Raw genomic sequence first — 19,537 nt, forward strand, 5'->3', positions numbered from 1 at the left:
CAGAGAGGGAGGGGGAAGCAGGCTCCCTGCTGAGCAGAGAGCCCGATGCGGGGCTCGATCCCAGGACCCCGGGATCATGACCTAGGCTGAAGGCAGAGGCTTAACCCACTGAGCCACCCAGGCGCCCGGTTTCTTTCTTTCCTTTTAAAATAAATTATTAGATGGGATGTCTGGGTGGGTCAGTTAAGTGACTTCCTTTGGCTCAGGTCATGATCCCATGTTCCTGGGATCAATTCCCACATCGGGCTTATTGCTCAGTGGGGAGTCTGCTTCTCCCTCTGCCTGTCTCTCCCCTTGCTTGTGTGCTCTCTCTCTCTGACAAAGAAATAAAATCTTTTTAAAAAATTTAAAAAAATAATTAGAAACAATTTTTAAAAATTTTAAAATAAATTATTTCCTTTCAAAATAAGTTATTAGAGGGGCGCCTGGGTGGCTCAGTGGGTTAAGCCTCTGCCTTCAGCTCAGGTCATGATCTCAGGGTCCTGGGATTGAGCCCTGCATCAGACTCTCTGCTCATCGGGGAGCCTGCTTCCTCTCTCTCTGCCTGCCTCTCTGCCTACTTGTGATCTCTCTCTGTCAAACAAATAAAATCTTTTTAAAAATAAATAAATAAAGTAAGTAAGTAAGTTATTAGAAAATACCAACACTTCAGGCTCCTGGGTAGCTCAGTCAGTTAAGCCTCTGCCTTTGGCCCAAGTCACGATTTCGGGGTCCTACGATCTAGCCCTACATCAGCTCCCTGCTCAGGGGAGAGACTTCTTCTCCCTCTCCCTCTGCCACTCTCCCTGCTTATGCTCTCTTACCCTCGCTCTCTCTCAAATAAATAAATAGAGCGCCTGGGTGGTTCAGTCAGTTAAGCAACTGCCTTCAGCTCAGGTCATGATCTTGGAGTCCCAGAATGGAGTCCCACATTGGGCTCCCTGCTCAGCAGGGAGAGTGCTTCTCCCTCTGACCTTTCCCCCTCATGTGTGCACTCTCTCTCTTTCTCATTCTCTCTTGAATAAATAAAATCTTAAAAATAAAATAAAATCTTTAAAAAAGAAAGAAAATACCAACACGGATTGCTTTTCTTTAGGAAAATGACAATGGCTTAATGGAAATGCAGTGGAATGTTGATGGAAAAATGCTAAACCAGGGGTCAAAGACCTGAACTCTAGTTGGGACTGTCACTGCTAGTTGCCCCAGCCAGGGACTAAGAGTAGTGTACAGTGAAGTCTGCATCCTAGTAGTGGGTGACGTATTATACAAATACTGTATAGTATAATTTTATCTTATTTTTTTTTAATTTTATTTATTTATTTTACAGAGAGAGATCACAAGTAGAGAAGCAGGCAGAGAGAGGGAAGCAGGCTCCCTGCTGAGCAGAGAGCCTGATGCGGGACTCGATCCCAGGACCCTGAGATCATGACCTGAGCCGAAGGCAGCAGCTTAACCCACTGAGCCACCCAGGCACCCACAAATACTGTATAATTTTAGATGTAGTCTTCATTATTAAACAGGATTCATTTTTCTCTATGTTATCATAGTGTAATACAGAATTTATGTGTTCTTTTCCTTATATTGCCATTCAAACATAAATCTAACTTCAAAACAGGTACCGGTCATTAAATTAAAAACAAGTCAAATATGTATCTGATTAAATATTATCTGTAAGTGTGAAACAGGGGTGAATGATAAGTAAGGTTCTTTTCTAGATAATTCACACCAAACTCTGGGAAGAAAAGAAAGAATATTATAATGGATATCTTAACTCTCAGAGTTGCCAGTTAATAAATGTCCTCATCAGGACCTCCCCCCTTGGTCTGGATGCTGTCCATCTTTGGCCTACTCCATCTCTGAGATGGTGGGAGAAGGAAGGAAGTCCATTATACTCGGGGATAAAGTAAACATAGGTAAAGCACCTAGTACAGTGCCTGGCATCTAGTCAGTACCCAGTAAACAGCTATCATTCTTACTATTAATGTGTTACCATCTCACACACGGAAGAAACAAAATGCAGAGACGTTAAGTTGGTTTGCTTGGTTCACACAGGTAGTGTGCAGGGATCTGAACCCAAGTTCATGTGGCACCAAAAGTCCACCTTGTTGCCCACATAGCCTCACTTTGCCAACTACAATTGAATCTAATGGTACAAAGTTCAATTGGCTGAAAATTCACTTGACATCAAAATGAATTTGTCAAGTCAAAGTCTAAGCCAGCTACACAACTATAACACAGCTGAACAAAGGCAAATTGTTTTTATATTCACAAAGAAAATGAGCTGCTACCAACCAGCATTAAATCCTTGTATACTTTCTTTGCCTGCTCAGTTAAAGCTCATTCAAAATGATGTAATTACGCTGTCCTAGTTATATGTCTAAGCCCTACATTCATTTTAGTGATCTCACCAGGGCAATCTACTACAGAAAGGTACACAAACCCTGCATGGAAAAGTTATGCCTAATACATGTTGCTACTTCTCATATATGATTTGTGACATACATCGTTTCTTCTAGTGAAATTAGCATTTTAGGCTAAGTCATGAGAATTTAAATTGCCTCTGGATATTCTGTCAGTCCATCAAAAAATAAATATAAGTGATATTTATTTATGAACAAACTGTGGACAACCAAACAGGAAAATATTTGCTAAACCAACATACTGTTAAAAAAGTGATATATGAGGAGTGCCTGGGTGGTACAGTTGGTTAAGCGTCTGACTCTTGACCTCAGCTCAAGTCTTGATTTCAGGGTCAGGAGTTCAAGACCTGCACTGAGTTCCACGCTGGGCATGGAGTTACTTTAAAGAAAAAAAAAAGTGATATGAACAAAGGACTTCTTAATAGGGGAAAAAAAACACCCCACAACGCAAGGTGTGTTTCTGATAAGAAGAATGAAATACAGGGCTCAACGACTGGCCAGTGAATTTGGCTAATGCATAAGTAGAAGTATGAGTCATCCTTTCGTTCAATGAAAAACTGTCACACACCTATTACTTGGGCACAAAGGTACTATCTGGTAAGGAAGACGGGTGTGGATCTACCATAAGAGGTATAAGGAAGGCATTCCCACTCACAACCTCCTCCTTTTCCTCCTTGAAAGGAGATTTTCCCTCAAGAATAAGGTGTCCCTGGAGTGCCTGGCTGGCTCAGTTGGTGGGAGCATGCAACTCTTGATCGTGGGGCTGTAAGTTCAAGCCCCGTGTTGGGTGTAGAGATGACCTAAAAATAAAATCTTAAAAAGAAAAAAAAAAGGAGTAAGATGTCCCAGTGAGGAAACAAATACCTCAAAAGTCCTTTCCTGAGATTTGAAGATAAAGACCATTCAAAAAGGACATTTGTGGGTACAGGTGGGGAGAAGTATACTTAAGAGGCAAATTATTCTCCCTCAAAATACGAAGGTCTTGAATTGTTCACAAATGTTCTATTCTTCCAGCACCTTCATCTGGAGAAGGAAAGATCAGAGAAGAAAGGTCCTGTTAAACTGAGAGCAGGGGAAAGACTGCTTCATCTATGAGAGGCTTCTAGGCCCACAGCTTGGCTCATAAGTGAACTGGCAGAGAGGGTATCCATGAATCACCTGAAACTATATGCAAAACTCTGCATTTCTGTCAGATTCTAAAGGAGTCCATGACCACTATAACTTTAAAAGTCAAAGTTCAAGCATTCTGACAGATACAAACTCAAATTCTGACTCTTTTACTTATTAGCTGTGTGATAACCCAGATTAGCCAAACAATCATTCAATTTTTCAGAACTTCTGTTTCTACATTTTAAAATGGGAAGGTAACACCTAATTCCATGTGAGGATTAAATGTGATAAGGTATATTAAGCTTCCAGCACAATAATGTTTATCCATCCAGAAGGAGAGCAGCAGAAAGCCACTGAAACTTTCGGTATTATAAGGAATGAAATCTGAAACTTTATACATGAAAGGCAATGACAGAACTTAGTGAGAGCCCCCAAAACACCATCAGTTCCCTAGGTCGACCATTTTGTAATTCAACTCACAAACCTCTGCACATGAGTAAATTTATGCTTAATTCTATATGGTGATGAGACTACATGAATGTGGCAGACTCGAGGACCTCTCTAACATCTCCGAAGTGAAAAATCCAATACTGGGAGAAAAACATCACAGACTATCAGCCCTTAAATTTATTAGAAATAAAGCGATAGGGCGCCTGGGTGGCTCAGTGGGTTAAGCCGCTGCCTTCGGCTCAGGTCATGATCTCAGGGTCCTGGGATCGAGGCCCGCATCGGGCTTTCTGCTCAGCAGGGAGCCTGCTTCCTCCTCTCTCTCTCTGCCTGCCTCTCTGCCTGCTTGTGATCTCTCTCTGTCAAATAAATAAATAAAAATCTTTAATAAAAAAATAAATAAAATAAAAAAAAAAGAAATAAAGTGATAGTTGGACAATACTCCACTTTAAGTAAACAGGTTTCTAAATTCCATAATAACTGGTGTGATGCTACTTGTGTTAAAATACATAACATTTACATGTTTGTATTAATAATTCCTCTACTTATTTATATAGTTGGGCTTTTTCTTAACTTTCTTTCTTTTTTTTTTAGTAATCTCTACACCCAACATGGGGCTCAAACCCATGACCCCAAGATCAAGAGTCACATCTTAGGGCGCCTGGGTGGCTCAGTGGGTTAAGCCGCTGCCTTCAGCTCAGGTCATGATCTCAGGATAGAGATCATGGGATTGATCTGGGATTGAGTCCCACATCGGGTTCTCTGCTCAGCAGGGAGCCTGCTTCCCTCTCTCTCTGCCTACTTGTGATCTCTTTCTGTCAAATAAATAAATAAAAATTAAAAAAAAAAAAAAGAGTCACATCTTCTTCCAACTGAGCCAGCCAGGCACCCTTATATTAGACCCCTTTCATCAGGTCTTAAATATCTAGACAAGATGAAAAAAGTAACAGAAAATCTGGAGCACCTGAGTGGCTCAGTCTGTTAAGGAACAGACTCTTGAGTTTGGCCTGGGTCATGATCTCAGGGTTCTGAGACTGAGCCCATGTGCTGGGCTCCACACTCAGTGGAGAGTCTGCTTGAGATTCTCTTTCTCCCTCTGCCCCTCTTTGCTTCCGCCCACTAACTCACATTCTCCTTAAAATAAATAAATCGTTAAAAAAAAGTAACAGAAAACCTAAAAATCAAGAAAAATCCTTGTTCATTTTTTTAAAAAGATTTCATTTATTTATTTGACAGAGAGAGATCACAAGTAGGCAGAGAGGCAGGCAGAAAGAGAGGGGGAAGCAGGCTCCCTGCTGAGCAGAGAGCCAGATGCAGGGCTTGATCCCAGGACCCTGAGATCACGACCCAAGCCGAAGGCAGAGGCTTAACCAGTTGAGCCACCCAGGCCCCCCAATCCTTGCTCATTTTAATCAGTTTTGGATTTTGGAAAGCTTTCTTTATCTAGGTGGAGAGGTCAATCTGAAATTCACATTTGCTTCAGATGGTCCAACAGATCTAACCAGAGATATTTACTGATACTTATCTACACATCAATGTTATCTGATTTATAATCTACATACCTGAATAAATAAATATTCAGCCCAAAAGGCTGAAAAGTTTGCAGGTATTATACTTTTTCACCTTACACATACTCCAGTTTATTTTTAGAGACCAACTGAAAACAACTAGTGCAAAAGGAAATACGCATGAAATTCTTGAGGTCTACTCAGATAACAGTCAAGATAAGGTCAGTGGATATTTGGAATACCTAAGACACTAATTTAAAATAAAACACTCTGATGGCCAAGAACACTTTCTAAAGTTGTGCTTTAGAGTAATGGTTTGCATTATATACTTGATCCCTCTCTACACCAACAAGTCCCTTAGCCAAAAAGTTTCCCCATCAGCCAGAAAACATTACAGGAACACTCTATTCAAAAGAAGTTAACACTCTCTTCATATAGCAATGTTACCTCAGGGAGTCCCTAAAACCTGATCATTTTCTAAGTGTTTCAGAAGAAACCACAAAGTGAAAAAGAAAGAAAATTCTCAAGAAAAAGGTACTTTTCTACCTATGTTTAAAGCTTTGTAATTGTTCAACTCTCTGCAGCAAATAAAATCATACAACAAATAAAGGCTGACTTAACTGAGTGGCTGCCTATGCTTATCAATGTAAATTCAAAACAAGAACCTTAGTTTTTAAACTAAGTAGACATTTATTCAGCAACAACATACTGTAAGGTACAAGGCACTATTACAGACACAGGTGTTGAAACAGTCCTACTCTGATAGAGCTTACATTCTAAAAAATAAAAACTTGACATATGTGTGATACAATTCAAATACAATTAAAAAATTTTTTCTGAACATCTGTGATAAACCACCACAGAACAACCAAATATTAAAGCCTTATAATTATTAATCTTAAATTATAATCTTAAAATCTTAAAATGAGAGGCCACAGGAAAAACTTGTAAATTTTGCTTGACTTTCTACCAAATGGCTTAGTATTGATCTCAACTTTAAAACTGTAGTTATGGGGGTGCCTGGGTGGCTCAGTGGGTTAAGTCTTTGTCTTCAGCTCAGGTGTTGATCTCAGGGTCCTGGGATTGGGCCATGCATCTGACTCTCTGCTCAGCGGGGAGTTTGCTCCCCCACCCCTCTCTCTGCCTGCCTCTCTGCCTACTTGTGCTCTTTCTCCCTCTGTCAAATAAATAAATAAATGAAATCTTTAAAAAAAAAAGATAAAAACTGTAGTTATGTATGTGCACTACTTATACAGCCAGTGAGAATCCCCCTTTCCCTATACACACACACAACACTCAGAAGTAGCCAGTGTGTTATAAAACTAACACATAATGTATCACAGCAAAAACATGAAAGTCATCTTCAGAAGACTTTTAGAAGAGGCTCCTGCCTGGCTCAGTAGGTAGACCAGGTGAGTCTTGATCGTGGGGTCATGAGTCCAAGCCCCATTTTGGGGATAGGGATTACCTAATAAATAAAGTTTGTGTTTTTGTTTTAAAAGCCTCTAGGCTTGGGGCACCTGGCTGGTTCAGTCCTAGGGTATGTGACTCCTGATCTCAAGTCCTCAGTTTGAGCTCCATGTTGGGCATAGAGATTACTTTAGAAAACAAACAAAAAAAAGCTTCCAGGGTGTTTTAAGTTCCATTTCCTAAATGGACATTTAAAATCTTAAAAAATAAAAAACAAAAAACCACCAACCACATGTGAATTAAGCTGCATAAAGAAAGACTTTATGATAAAGGAAGTTACTCTGTACAAGAAATAATAATTTGCAATGAATCTAATTAAGACCCATGACAACATGACAAAAATATGATTATCAAATGTAATACAAGATTTAAAAAGAATGCTTAGGGTAAACATAAGAAGAATACTTAGGGACACATGGGTGGCTCAGCTGGTTTAGCGTCTGACTCTTGATCTCAGCGTTTTGAGTTCAAGCCCTGCCTTGGTCTCCACGCCCGGCATGGAGCTTACTTAAAAAAAAAAAAAAAAAAATGGGGCACGTGAGTGGCTCAGTTGTTAAGCGTCTGCCTTCGGCTCAGGTCATGATTCCAGGGTCCTGGGATCAAGCCCCACATCAGACTCCTTGGTCGGCAGAAAGTCTGCTTCTCCCTCTCCTTCTCCCCCTGCTTATGTTCCCTCTCTCGCTGTGTCTCTCTCTGTCAAATAAATAAAATCTTAAAAATATATATATATATATAAAAATAAAAGGAATCCTTCAGAAAGACATACCCTAGAGGAAAAAAAAAAAACCTTAATACAAAATTTCATAAATCTTGTTTTGTTTCTAATCATAGGCTGACAAGAAGTGGGAAGAAATAGGATAATAGAGAAGTAAAAACCTACTAAAGTTCTATTGCTTTTGAGGGGGAGGGCATTGAGGCTGTGACCCCGTACAAATCAATATCAAGTGGCATGAAAAAGACATTCAAATATGATGCTAAATTACAATGGTACACTAAAATTTTAACTGTTTAGTAACATGAAAAGTGCGATTACCAATGGCCACTATACTTGTTTTTACTCTAAGAACATTTTATGAATAAACACTGCTTTTTCCATTTACTAAGAGAACACAAGATATTTACAAAAGAATCAATCTGAAGAGAAGCTGGTCAGTTACCACAACATGGAAATGGGAGTCACGAATTACAGCAACAGAAATGAACAGTCACCCTTGCTGAGAGCTTCTCACATACCAAGTCCTCTACTAAATGTTTTTCATGTAATACTGAATCCTCACAGCCACCACCAGGTAGGTACCTCTATTACTATTATCCCCAGTCCACAGATGAAAAACAGTGGACCTATAAAAATTCAATTCCAAATGTAATTGAACAAAATCACTTTTTAAAAAATGTTTTTATTGGGACACCTGGGTGGCTCAGTTGGTTAAGCAACTGCCCTCAGCTCAGGTAATGATTCTGGAGTCCCAGGATCAGACTGAGGCCAGCAGTGGTCTCCCTGCTCAGCAGGGAGTCTGCTTCTCCTTCTGACTCTCCCCCACCACACATGCTCTGACTCTTTCTCTCTCTCTCCAATAAATAAAATCTTTGGGGGAAAAAAATGTTTTTATTGTAAAAGTTCCTTTTTCAGTCTCATGTTGGTTTTTTTGCAGATAAAAGATCTCTACCTATGTGAACTATTAGAAATGAAGGAGAGATGTGCATAAAGTGGACAGGATGGTTGATTTATGAATTATGTGATGATGCTGTGTATCACTTGGACTGGATCACATAGCTAATCGGTCGCATAACTGATAAACGGCAGCACTAGGGTCCAAACTTAAGTTTTTATGTTTCAACTTGCAAACGTCTTAACCACTCAATTAAAGATTCTTCTCAAGAGGCAAATACAAGCAGCACCCAACTAAGGACTGCCCAGAAAGGATACCCAGACTCAAAGGAACTTGTCTGGTCCCAGAGGTAACACCCTTCTCCTTAAGAAGAGAAGGAAAGTTTTCAGAGCAGCTTCACTCTCTGGTTCCATGCTCACCAAGCAACTTCTAGTTAGCTCTGGCTCCCATGTGGCCTGCCTACAAGGAGAATATGGCCTGGCCAGGGAACATATATACTTGGGGTCCTTGGTGGTTCCATATTTCATTGCAAATTATTAAATGGCATCCTGCTTTTATATATCCTTCTCAGTCAGCTGGGGTAGCACAGGTCTTACTCCCAAAGACAATAGGTTTTTGTTTGTTGGGTTTTTTTTTTCTTTTAAGATTATTTATTTACTTATTTATTTTTCTGCTTTAAAGATTTTATTTGACAGAGAGAGCAAGCAGAGAGGCAGGCAGAGAGAGAGGAGGAAGCAGGCTCCCTGCTAAGCAGAGAGCCCGATGCAGGACTCGATACCAGGACCCTGGGATCGTGACCTGAGCCAAAGGCGGAGGCTTTAACCCACTGAGCCACCCAGGCGCCCCAAGATTATTTATTTATTTATTTGACAGAGAAAGCGAGCGAGCATGTGTGTGCCAAGCTAGGCAGAGCGGCAGGGAGAGGGAGAAGCAGGCAGCCTGATGCAGGGATCAATCTGACCTGAACCGAAGGCAGACAACAGCAGACAGTTAACCAACTGAGCCACCCAGGCTTCCCTACAGGACGGGTTTTTAAGTTGAAGCACCTCCCTCTAAACTGTGTTGATTACATCAAGGTGACCCTGCCCAGCTGACACCCTCTGGTCTCACCACCACCATCAAGCTCTGTAACATATACCTTCCAAACTGGAGAGAAAATTTTCTAATTCTCCTTAAATTCTACAAAGGCTTTCACAACCTCTCTTGAAAACGTGTCATGAAACTCAGAATGAATAATATGCAGAGAATTTTAACAGCTCTGAAGCTGTTATTATAATGAACAGCAATATTTTCCTGTGGGGGTAATGTTCCTTCATTTTTGAAAGTTACTCTTCACCACTCAACTATGGTGAATTTAGAAAAAGTTCATACAGGCACACCTGGGTGCCTCATTTGGTTAAGCATCAGCCTTTGGCTCAGATCATGATCTCAGGGTCCTGGGATCAAGTCCTGCATCAGGCTCCCTGCTGAGCAGGGGCTGAGCAGGGAGCCTGCTTCTCTCTCTCCCTCTGCTGCTCCCCCTGTTTTTGAGCTCTCACTTGCTTTCTGTCTCTCAAATAAATAAAATCTTTTTTTTTTTTTAAGATTTTTATTTATTTATTTGATAAACAGAGAGAGATCACAAGTAGGTAGAGAGGCAGGCAGAGAGAGAGGGGGAAGCAGGCTCCCTGCTGAGCAGAGAGCCCGATGTGGGGCTCGATCCCAGGACCCTGAGATCATGACCTGAGCTGAAGGCAGAGGCTTAAACCACTGAGCCACCCAGGTGCCCCTCAAATAAATAAAATCTTAAAAAAAAAAAAAGTTCATCTAAGTTAACTAAATTGGATATAAGTACAATAACCAGTTTGTAGTTTCTTAATGTATCATAAAATATCTTAGACATTCAAAAAAAATATGAAGACTAACAAACATACACTCACACAACCAGCTTAAGAAATAAAATACTAGGGATATAATACTAGCTAAAGCCTCTGGGCACTGCTGTGATGGGTTATGTACAGCCTTTATAATTTTTATTACAGAAGTAAAATAGGATTCGATTAAGCCAATAAAGACTTTTTCTTCCCCAACTGAAATGTGGGCAAGCAGCAGAGCCTATCGGCCAAATTTACATACTATGATGATTCTGAGTCTGACTGATGAGAGAAGAGTGCAAGATAACAACATACCAACAGCTCTTGGTATGAATCTCGTATGTGTGGCCACAAAGGCAGAACAGGTGTCACCCTGACTCAGAGATGTTCTGAACCGTCATTGGGTCATTAGGTTAGATTAGGCCTGGGGCTTGAGCCATCTGTTTATGTGCGACAGGGTAGAGCTTCTAGAGCTTTACAAGGAAGAGTCTGCTATATAGACTAACTTCCTAACCATGACTGTCATTAAATACTGGAAATGTTGGGATAATCTGTCCAAGGGCAGGACACTTCCCACAGTTCACGCCTATTCCATCTCAAAGCACTCTACTCTTTGGTTAAAAATCAGTCTCATGGGGCACCTGGGTGGCTCACTGGGTTGAGCCTCTGCCTCCGGCTCAGGTCGTGATCTCAGGGTCCTAGCATCGAGCCCCAGACCTTCACATCTGGCTCTCTGTTCAGTAGGGAGCCTGCTTTCCCCTCTCTCTCTGCCTGCTGCTCTGCCTACTTGTGATCTCTCCCTCTCTGTCAAATAAATAAATAAAATCTTTAAAAAAAAAAATCAGTCTCATTAGATACCCACAGCTTTATGAAGGTGCTTGTTCCTGGGGACAGTAACCTCGAACAAGCGATGATAACTTCTCTGGACTTCTTTTTTTTTTTTTTTTTTAAGATTTTACTTATTTATTTGACAGGCAGAGATCACAAGTAGGCAGAGAGGCAGGCAGAAAGAGGGGTGGGGGAAGCAGGCTCTCCGCTGAGCAGAGAGCCCGATGTGGGGCTCAATCCCAGGACCCTGGGATCATGACCTGAGCCGAAGGCAGAGGCTTTAACCCACTGAGCCACCCAGGCGCCTCACCTCTCTGGACTTACTGACTATCAGAGAAGGAAAGCAATGCCTGTGGGTTCAGTCTAGCCTGTATTTATTGAGCACATTCCAGGCCTGGTACCCTGGGTACAAAAATAAATTAATGACAGTTCCTCAAGGAGTTGATTCTACAGTGTCTGTACGCAGACCTGGTATGTGAAGAAAGAAGAAATGAACAGGAAAAAAGAACCAATATTTTAAAAAAGGAAAAATTGGTGATGGAAGCAGAACAGGCAGGGCTGGTCACTGAGGCCGGCTCTCCTGGTTTACTTTCTCCTTGATGCTCCATTCCAGCTCCTTCCTAAGGCTCGGCCTCCTCTATTCAAACCCAGGGGTCTGCTACATCTTCTTTCTCTTTCCTAGACAGCCTCATGCCCTCTCCCAGCTTTGATGAACTGACCTAGGCTGATGATTCCCAAATCCTCCCCCCCAGCTGAGCTTCAGGCCCGCACAGGCCTCTGCCTGCTCAACATCTCCAAAAGGCATCTCTGTGCACTTCCAGAACTGATCTCACCACACAACTCTCCCTACCCCTTCAACCCTGCTCTTCCTTTTATGCTTCCTCTCCGAGTTACAGGCTCCACCATTTACTGGAAGCCCGAGTATCAGCTTGGACCCTCTGGCTAGTGCTTCTCCACACTTGGCAGGTAGGTCCTAAATGGCTGCAGATTCCAGCTACTTCTCTCCATCCCCATCCAGATCCAAGGGACTACCATTTGCAGCACAACAACTACTCCTTTCTACTCATTCTCCAGAAGACCTACTCTTCACAAAAACAATCATACCAAACCCCCTGCTTAAAATCCTTCACTAATGAGGTGCCTGGCTGGCTCAGTCAGAGAAGCATGAAACTCTTCACCTTTGGGTCATGCGTTCAAGCCCCACGTCAGGTGTAGAGATTACTTAAAAATAAATAAGATAAAATAAAATCCTTCACTAACTTCCCTACTACTTTCAGGACAAACCCCAAACCTGGCATTATGTGGCCCTGTTCTCAGCCTTTCCTCTCCCCACCTAAAGCTCCAGGTAGATCGCTGGCCTCATGCCTGCAGCTCCTTTATCAGAACAGTCTTTTCCACCCTTGGGCAAGACTACCGTGCACCATCCCTTTCCCCTCTGCTACCTGTCCCTATTGGCTATGGCACCCTCTACTTTCCCTATCGTAGCCTGAATCAGCCTGTCTCCTTACTGGTGTCAATTAGCATAAGCTCCTCCTACATAAGTCCTTGGCACTTAACAGGTTTTTAATATCAAATAATCAAAATGATTCTGAATAGTCACCAGGAATACAGTTTATCTATTCCTGACTTTCTATGAACTACAATAATGGGACTTCCAGTTAGGAATACAACGTAGGCATTTACAGGGAATAACCAGTTCCTCCATCTTTCTCGTACCCCAGAGTCAAGTAGCCAAAGATAGGAAGGGTCCTAACATTTAGTTAGAACCCTTTTCTTCACAGGCCTTATACAGCATTTTAAATTTAAGACATTATATGGGTCCTTGAGGATTCTACAACTTCCTACAAATGAGATTAGGGGTTTTTCCAGGGCAAACCTCCCTATGATAACTATAACAGACTGTTCTTAGAAGCTTTGGCTTTGGGGCACATAGCTGGTTCAGAGAGAAGAGCATGAGACTCTTGATCTTAGGGTTGTGGTTTCAAGCTTCACCTTGGGTACAAAGACTACTAAAATAATACATAATCTTAAAAAAAAAAAAAAGGTGTTGGTTTTACATGCACTTTATATCACACAACCACTCTTGAGCATCAGGCACCACTGTTATCCCCATGATTCAGATGAGGAAACTGCAGCCCAGAGAGTCACATAACTCATCCAAGGTTAAACAACCAATTGGTGAGGAAACCAGAATTCAAACTCAGACAATAAGTCTTTACAATCTTGGCTTGTTGGTTTGTGCAAAACAGTCAATGAATGTTGAATGAATAATTGAAATCAGTAAACTGTACTAGATCAGGATGACACTTTCGGGATTATATTAAAAAAGGAAAACTTGGGGGGCACCTCGGTGGCTCAGTTAGTTAGGCGTCTGCCTACAGCTCAGGTCAGATCTCAAGGTCATAGGATCAAGCCTGAGATCAGGCTCCCCACTGGAGTCTGTTTCTCCCTCTCCCTCTGCCCCTTCCCTCTGCTCATGTTTCTCTCTCTCTTTCAAATAAATAAATAAAAATCTTAAAAAAAAAAAGGAATGTGGACAATCCTGAATGCATTACTATTTGATTTTGGATTATAGTTTAAGGGAACAAATATAAGCACTTCCAAAACTCAAGCACTATTAGGGATCTTAAGGGGCACACCCAAAGAAAGACCCTTTGCTCTGAATTCCTTCTTCACAGAGAGAGGGGCTTGCAGACTCGGACATCACCGCCAGGGACCTACTTGGAAAACACAGAGCCAGCATGCATTAAAATATCTGGGAAGGGGCGCCTGGGTGGCTCAGTGGGTTAAAGCCTCTGCATTCGGCTCAGGTCATGATCTCAGGGTCCTGAGATCGAGGCCTGCATGGGCCTCTCTGCTCAGTAGAGAGCCTGCTTCCCCCTCTCTCTCTGCCTGCCTCTCTGCCTACTTGTGATCTCTCTGTCAAATAAATAAATAAATAAAGTCTTTAAAAAAAAAAAAATGGGAAGGAAGAAGGCACGAAGGCAGGCTAGAGAAGCCTGCAGCCTTTTGAGAGGGGCTCACCTCCCGCAGCTCCAGTCTTTGGGCCACAGCTTCCAGGCTCTCCTGGCCAGTGCTCTCCACAGACAGCGTGAACTCCACAAACTCGTTATTGAGCAGCTGGATCCGGGCAACCAGGCAGCTCTTGCTGGACACCGTGTAGCGCCGGGTGCGTTTTAGTTTCAATCCAAACGGCAGTGGCATCTTCTTGTCCCTTGGAGCGTGGCGGGGAGGTCAAGAGGGAAAAGCACCGCCACCCGTGCGGCGGTGGCAACGGCGGGAGAAAGCGATCCTGTCCCGACGGGAGGAGTACGGTCGAGTCTCCGGCTGCTCACCCAGCAGCGGCTGCCGCCATCAAACAGCAACGGAGTCCCCGAAGGCCGGGTGAAGGGAGCATCCACGCCAGTGCTGAGGAAAAGAGGAACACCAGTTACAGGGGCAATAGCAACTTCCGAACGGAGTTTTTATTTTTACTCCACCCCACCCCCCGCCGCCTCTGAGTTTTTTAAAAATAAAAATCAGGAAAGAGGTACCCAAAGACTAAGCTCTCCCTCTCTCCTGGAAAAAGAGGGCAGGAACAGGATCTGGGAGGCAGTGAGGAAGTTTATCATGGCACTGCCTTAGCCCCTGGGTCAGACTCCACCCCTCATTGAACCCTACAAATAGCGATCACCACCTACGGCCATCTTCGGGATTAAACCGGACAGGACAGCGGCTGGCACTACCCAACCGCCAAATTTAGTAGCTAGCATTAGAGCTTCGACGCTGAAGTTTTGTTTCTTACAGTGAACTTTTTGGCTCCCTAAGACGCCAACTGTCGGGTTCTTCAGCCCTTAAGGAGGATAACTGCAAAACACCTCGAGAAGCGCTCGGTAAAAGTCCAAACCCGATTAGACCCATGAACCCTGACCCCAAAGGGGAGGAATCATCCCCGGTAACATATGGCAGCTGTGGGGTTCAAGCGGGGTGAAACGCTTAACAAGCATGTGTAGGGCCGTTTCTGCTTTATAAACATTAACGTCACCAAATTGATGGGTTGATTAACAAATCATAAAGACCCTACAAGTGCTTGTTACCCGATTACCACCAAAGGCAGGGGAATTCTGGAAAGGGTGGCCCCGGTTTTCCAACGGGTGGGGACGCCTAAGAGGCGGTGGGCCTTCACCTACGGAGGGCCGCGGCCCAGAGGCCGAGGCGGGCGAAGACTTAAACGCCATTCCGGATTAACAAGGGGCAGACCGGGCTCAGCAAGCCCATGAAGCAAGGGAACAGCAGAGAACTCGGGCTCGGATTCCCCTCCGCCCTCCCCCCCCCCACCCGGCATCCTCCCGGCCGAGAAGCCCGCGGCGTTGCCGGGCCAACGCGCAGCCTCAGATATCCCGGAACTCTCGTTCGTTCGCCGCCGCGTTTCCGGACGGACGCGCTAGCGAAGGACTGGCCCCCCGCTGCCCCCCGCTGCCCCCGGAGGGACTGTTTAAAGAACCCAGCTCGAGACCTACGGGAGGTGGAGGGGTCTGGGCGGCGTCCGTTTGGCTCCCTGTTTGGAACCTCAGGACCCCCTGCCCACCCACTCCCGCCCATGCGTGATTTACAACGTTTTTAAACACACGTGTTGATGGTAACTCCTGGGCTGGAGCAAACAGCGTGAGCGGCGGCTGGAGGTTTTTACACTGGGTGGTACCCCACCCCCCGCCCTTAACGAGTCAACAAAATCCCGAGAGGGTTCCCACCCATTCGGGTTTTTTTCGTTTATGTTTTTTCTGAATAGAGGCTGCCCCAGAAGACGAATCGTTCAGCGAGGCTCGGCGGAGGCTGACTACACTGAACTTGGGCGGGGAACCGCGCGGAGGGGCCGGGTCTACCCCTAGCCCTCTCGTCTGGGAGACCCAGAACCCAGGCCTCGAAAGAAGCCGCTTTCTCAGCCTCACGCGGGGATGGGCTGAGCTGGGCAATGGATCCCGGGGGCCTCGTTCCCAGTCCTCCGCTCTGTTCCTCTCTCCTGACTGCGTCTCGGTTTCAGAGATGATGGGACACACAGGGCTGGAGTAGGCAGAGCTAGAGAATTGCGTGTAGCCATTTCACTAGGCTTTGCCAAAGTTAACGTTTTGTAGCTCCATTCCACAAAAGTGTATTTGCGTCTCTGAGTACAAGGCAGCGTAGTGGGCAGTGCGAGAAATCTAAGACGAACCCTAAGCCGTCGCTGTCCTTAAGGAGATTACATGCATGCTATAATTACATACACGGCTGTTATCTCTAGTAAGGACCGCACCATGGTTTTCTCTGTTTCTGTGTTCCTTGCTTTTGTTGTTTGTGTTTTGGTTTGGTTTTTTTTTGCCTTTAGGGTTCTGGTTATGCCCTGATAGCCAGAAAAGTAAAAGTTAAAAACAAGGACCAGAGGAAGAAGGCCAAAGGAAAAAAATTAGGACTACTTAAATTGCTGTTCTAAACAGCATTTTTGCTGAGTACCTTCTAGAAGTAAAAGCATAAAGAAGGTAATATAAATATTTTACAAAAGATATGGTCTCCACCTGCAGTTTTCAATGCTCTTTGCTATGTCAGTTTATAAATTAGTTGAGGCAAAATGGAAAAAAAAAAATCAAGAAATGAGAACTTTAGGGTGCCTGGGTGGGTCAGTGAGTTAAGCCTCTGCCTTCAGCTCAGGTCGTGATCCCACGACCCTGGGATCGAGCCCTACACCAGGCTCTGCTCATCAGGGAGCCCGCTTCCCCCTCTCTCTGCCTGCCTCTCTCTGCCTACTTCTGATCTCTGTCAAATAAATAAATAAAATATTTCTAAAAAAACAAAAGAAAAAGAAATGAGAACTTTAATAAGCTTTTGACTAGAAAATTGTCTAATAAGCTATCAGGGTTTGTATAATACAAATGTTAAAAGATTATATGTATATAACATACCACACCGCATATTCTATTAAATACCTTCCATGAGATGAGGTGGTGGATTTCAATTTTACATACAAGTTATGGTAACAAAATTAGTGTGACGAAGAGACAAGATACTGCATTTCTGCAGAGGAAAGATGAGTAATTGTATTAAGTGTTCAGGTATGGTAGACTCTTCATTACAAAGATAGACGGATGCCTTGAAGGCAGCAAGTATTATACTATATAACTTAATTATTAACTTAAGCTCTGATTAAGCAAATGCAGAGTAAAACTTTCAGTTGTTTCTGAGATTTGAAATGTTTTACTGCATCAGAGATAAAAAGCCAATGTTTTCTCTTTATTTAGGTAGATTTTATAATGTAATAGAAAAAGTTGGGGTGTGAATGTGGGTGTGGGTAACAGGATGCATTTTTCCCCCCAAGATCTGTGCACTAGAACAGCTTGCTTTTTGCTTATTTATATAAAACCTACTGTGTTAATATAATACTGTTTATAATAATTTAGAAAAATTATCAATGATTTATACCTTTTAATTTTGTTATGTAGTTTTCACTATCAAATCGCGCCAAAATTATTAATGTTCAAATGGAGTAGAAGTAGAAGTTGCTTTTTGGGGGTCTGTTTCAGGTATAAAATAATATGGAATAATTTGAAGGTTCTGAAATTATAACTTGTCTACTGAACAGGTAATTCATAATTCGCTTTTGAAGGAAAAAACTACCAAATACTTTCTCTACAAAACCATTCAGTTATGTAATAAGAGATACATGTTAAATTCTATTCCACTTTTCAAAAGGTAGTCTGAGACACTTGTTAATTCATTTTAATGTTTTCACATTCCCTTTCAAAAGTTTCTCAAATACACTGTAACTCTGAATCCTGTCATTTCCCTCCTTACTGCCAAGATCCTCCCCCACTTGTAATCTTGTCAGTGATAGTTTAAAATAATCACAGAGTATATGACATCTTTAGAGTAATATATAGATCTATAGTATCAAATATATTTCTCACGGACAATATGCGTAGATACTCAAGAATAAAATACCCTAGAAACAAGACAGACAACTACTATCAGTAAAATTATTGTCATATCCCAAAGTTAAAAAAAAAAAATCTGTCAGCAACTCATTAGACATACATTGGTTGTCAGAGCACACGGAGTATTTTCAGAGTTTGTGCGAGTATATGCTATTATTATAAGGCTTTCTCAGCAAAAAAGAAAAGACGTGCACGCCAAGAGCGGCCAATCTATTCAGGATTTGCAGAAATCACAAGTCGGAATTTGCAGATCCAAGAATTCTTTTTTTCCAGAGTAAACACTCTTTACTCCAAAAACAAGTCATCACCAAACAATCCTTCCCTGCTTGCCTTCTCGCCAAAGTTATCTGCCCAATTTCGCATTTAATATACCGAGAGGCACAAATATGCCTAAGAGTGTTAAACCCCTGATCCAGATTTAAGCCGCAACAATCAGCCAAGGACTTCAGAATAGAAGTTCAAGACCCCCTTTAGAAAGGACCTCAACTAGATGACGGAGAACCTGGAAAGGAAGACTTTTCTCTTTGTTACGCTCCTGCCACGGGTCTGGAAGCCGGGACCCATCCTCCGGGACTCCAGGGCTGGCCGACGCGCTCCGGGGTCCCCGCAGGCGGACACACCCCACCGCTCGGCCCCAGCGCCCGCCCGCCGGCCGGGGCCCCACGCCCTCACCTGCTCCCGCTCCCGCATCCTCGGGGCCGCGCGCCCGCTCAGCGGCCCGCCTCCCGGGGTCCCGCCGCGCGGCAGCCACAGCCGCGCCCGCACGCCAGCCCGCGCCGCGACGCGCTCATGGGGCTCGCGCGCCTCACTTCCTGTCTCCAAAACCTCGGCCCGCAGACCATTCCCCCGGGCAGAGTCCGGCGGCGGCGGTGGTGACGGGAGAGGCCTGGAGGTGGGACCGGCCGGGAGCGCCGCACAAAGGAACCGGGCGGGGGCCGGAGCGGCAGGAGGACAGACGGACGGACCGACGAACAGACAGGCACGGGACGCGCGGCCAGAGCAGCGGAGCGGCCGGGGCCGTGCGTCCCTCCCCCTGGGCCGGGCGGGCAGGCGGGCGGATCCGGGGAGGCGGCGGCGGCCCGTGACCTCAGAGAGTTGGAATGCGGGCGGCGGGGCGCGGGGGAGGTGCGGACAGCTGCGCCCGGCCGCCGGGGAGGGGGCGCGCCGCTGCTTTTTTTAATCATATGACCACTTATTTTAAGAGTTTCCAAATAAAGCAAGGCTGTTAATAAAAATGAGGGGAGGGGGATATTATTTCGGTTCCAGGTAAAGGGTCGGTAAACTGCTATTATTGCTGGAGTTATTCCTTTACTCTTGTACCTTTCTGAAAACAATTCGAATATTCTATTTCTTACTTCCATGCTTACATCT

General features: G+C 43.9%; 1 protein-coding gene across 1 annotated transcript in view; it reads right to left on the reverse strand.

Moving 5' to 3' along the window:
* PTPN21 (protein tyrosine phosphatase non-receptor type 21) overlaps window positions 1–18,909 on the reverse strand; it is an 80,087-nt gene extending 61,178 nt beyond the window's left edge. Inside the window, exons 1-2 of the mRNA XM_044231409.1 lie at window positions 18,839–18,909; window positions 14,250–14,633 (exon numbers count right to left, since the gene is read on the reverse strand). Coding sequence (XP_044087344.1) covers window positions 14,250–14,429 — 180 coding nt within the window. The 5' untranslated portion in view covers window positions 14,430–14,633; window positions 18,839–18,909. The remainder of the gene's footprint in view (window positions 1–14,249; window positions 14,634–18,838) is intronic.
* Between the last annotated feature and the right edge of the window lie 628 nt (window positions 18,910–19,537).

This window comes from Neovison vison, chromosome 13 (genome assembly GCF_020171115.1).
Source record: "Neovison vison isolate M4711 chromosome 13, ASM_NN_V1, whole genome shotgun sequence".
Lineage (NCBI taxonomy): Eukaryota > Metazoa > Chordata > Mammalia > Carnivora > Mustelidae > Neogale > Neogale vison.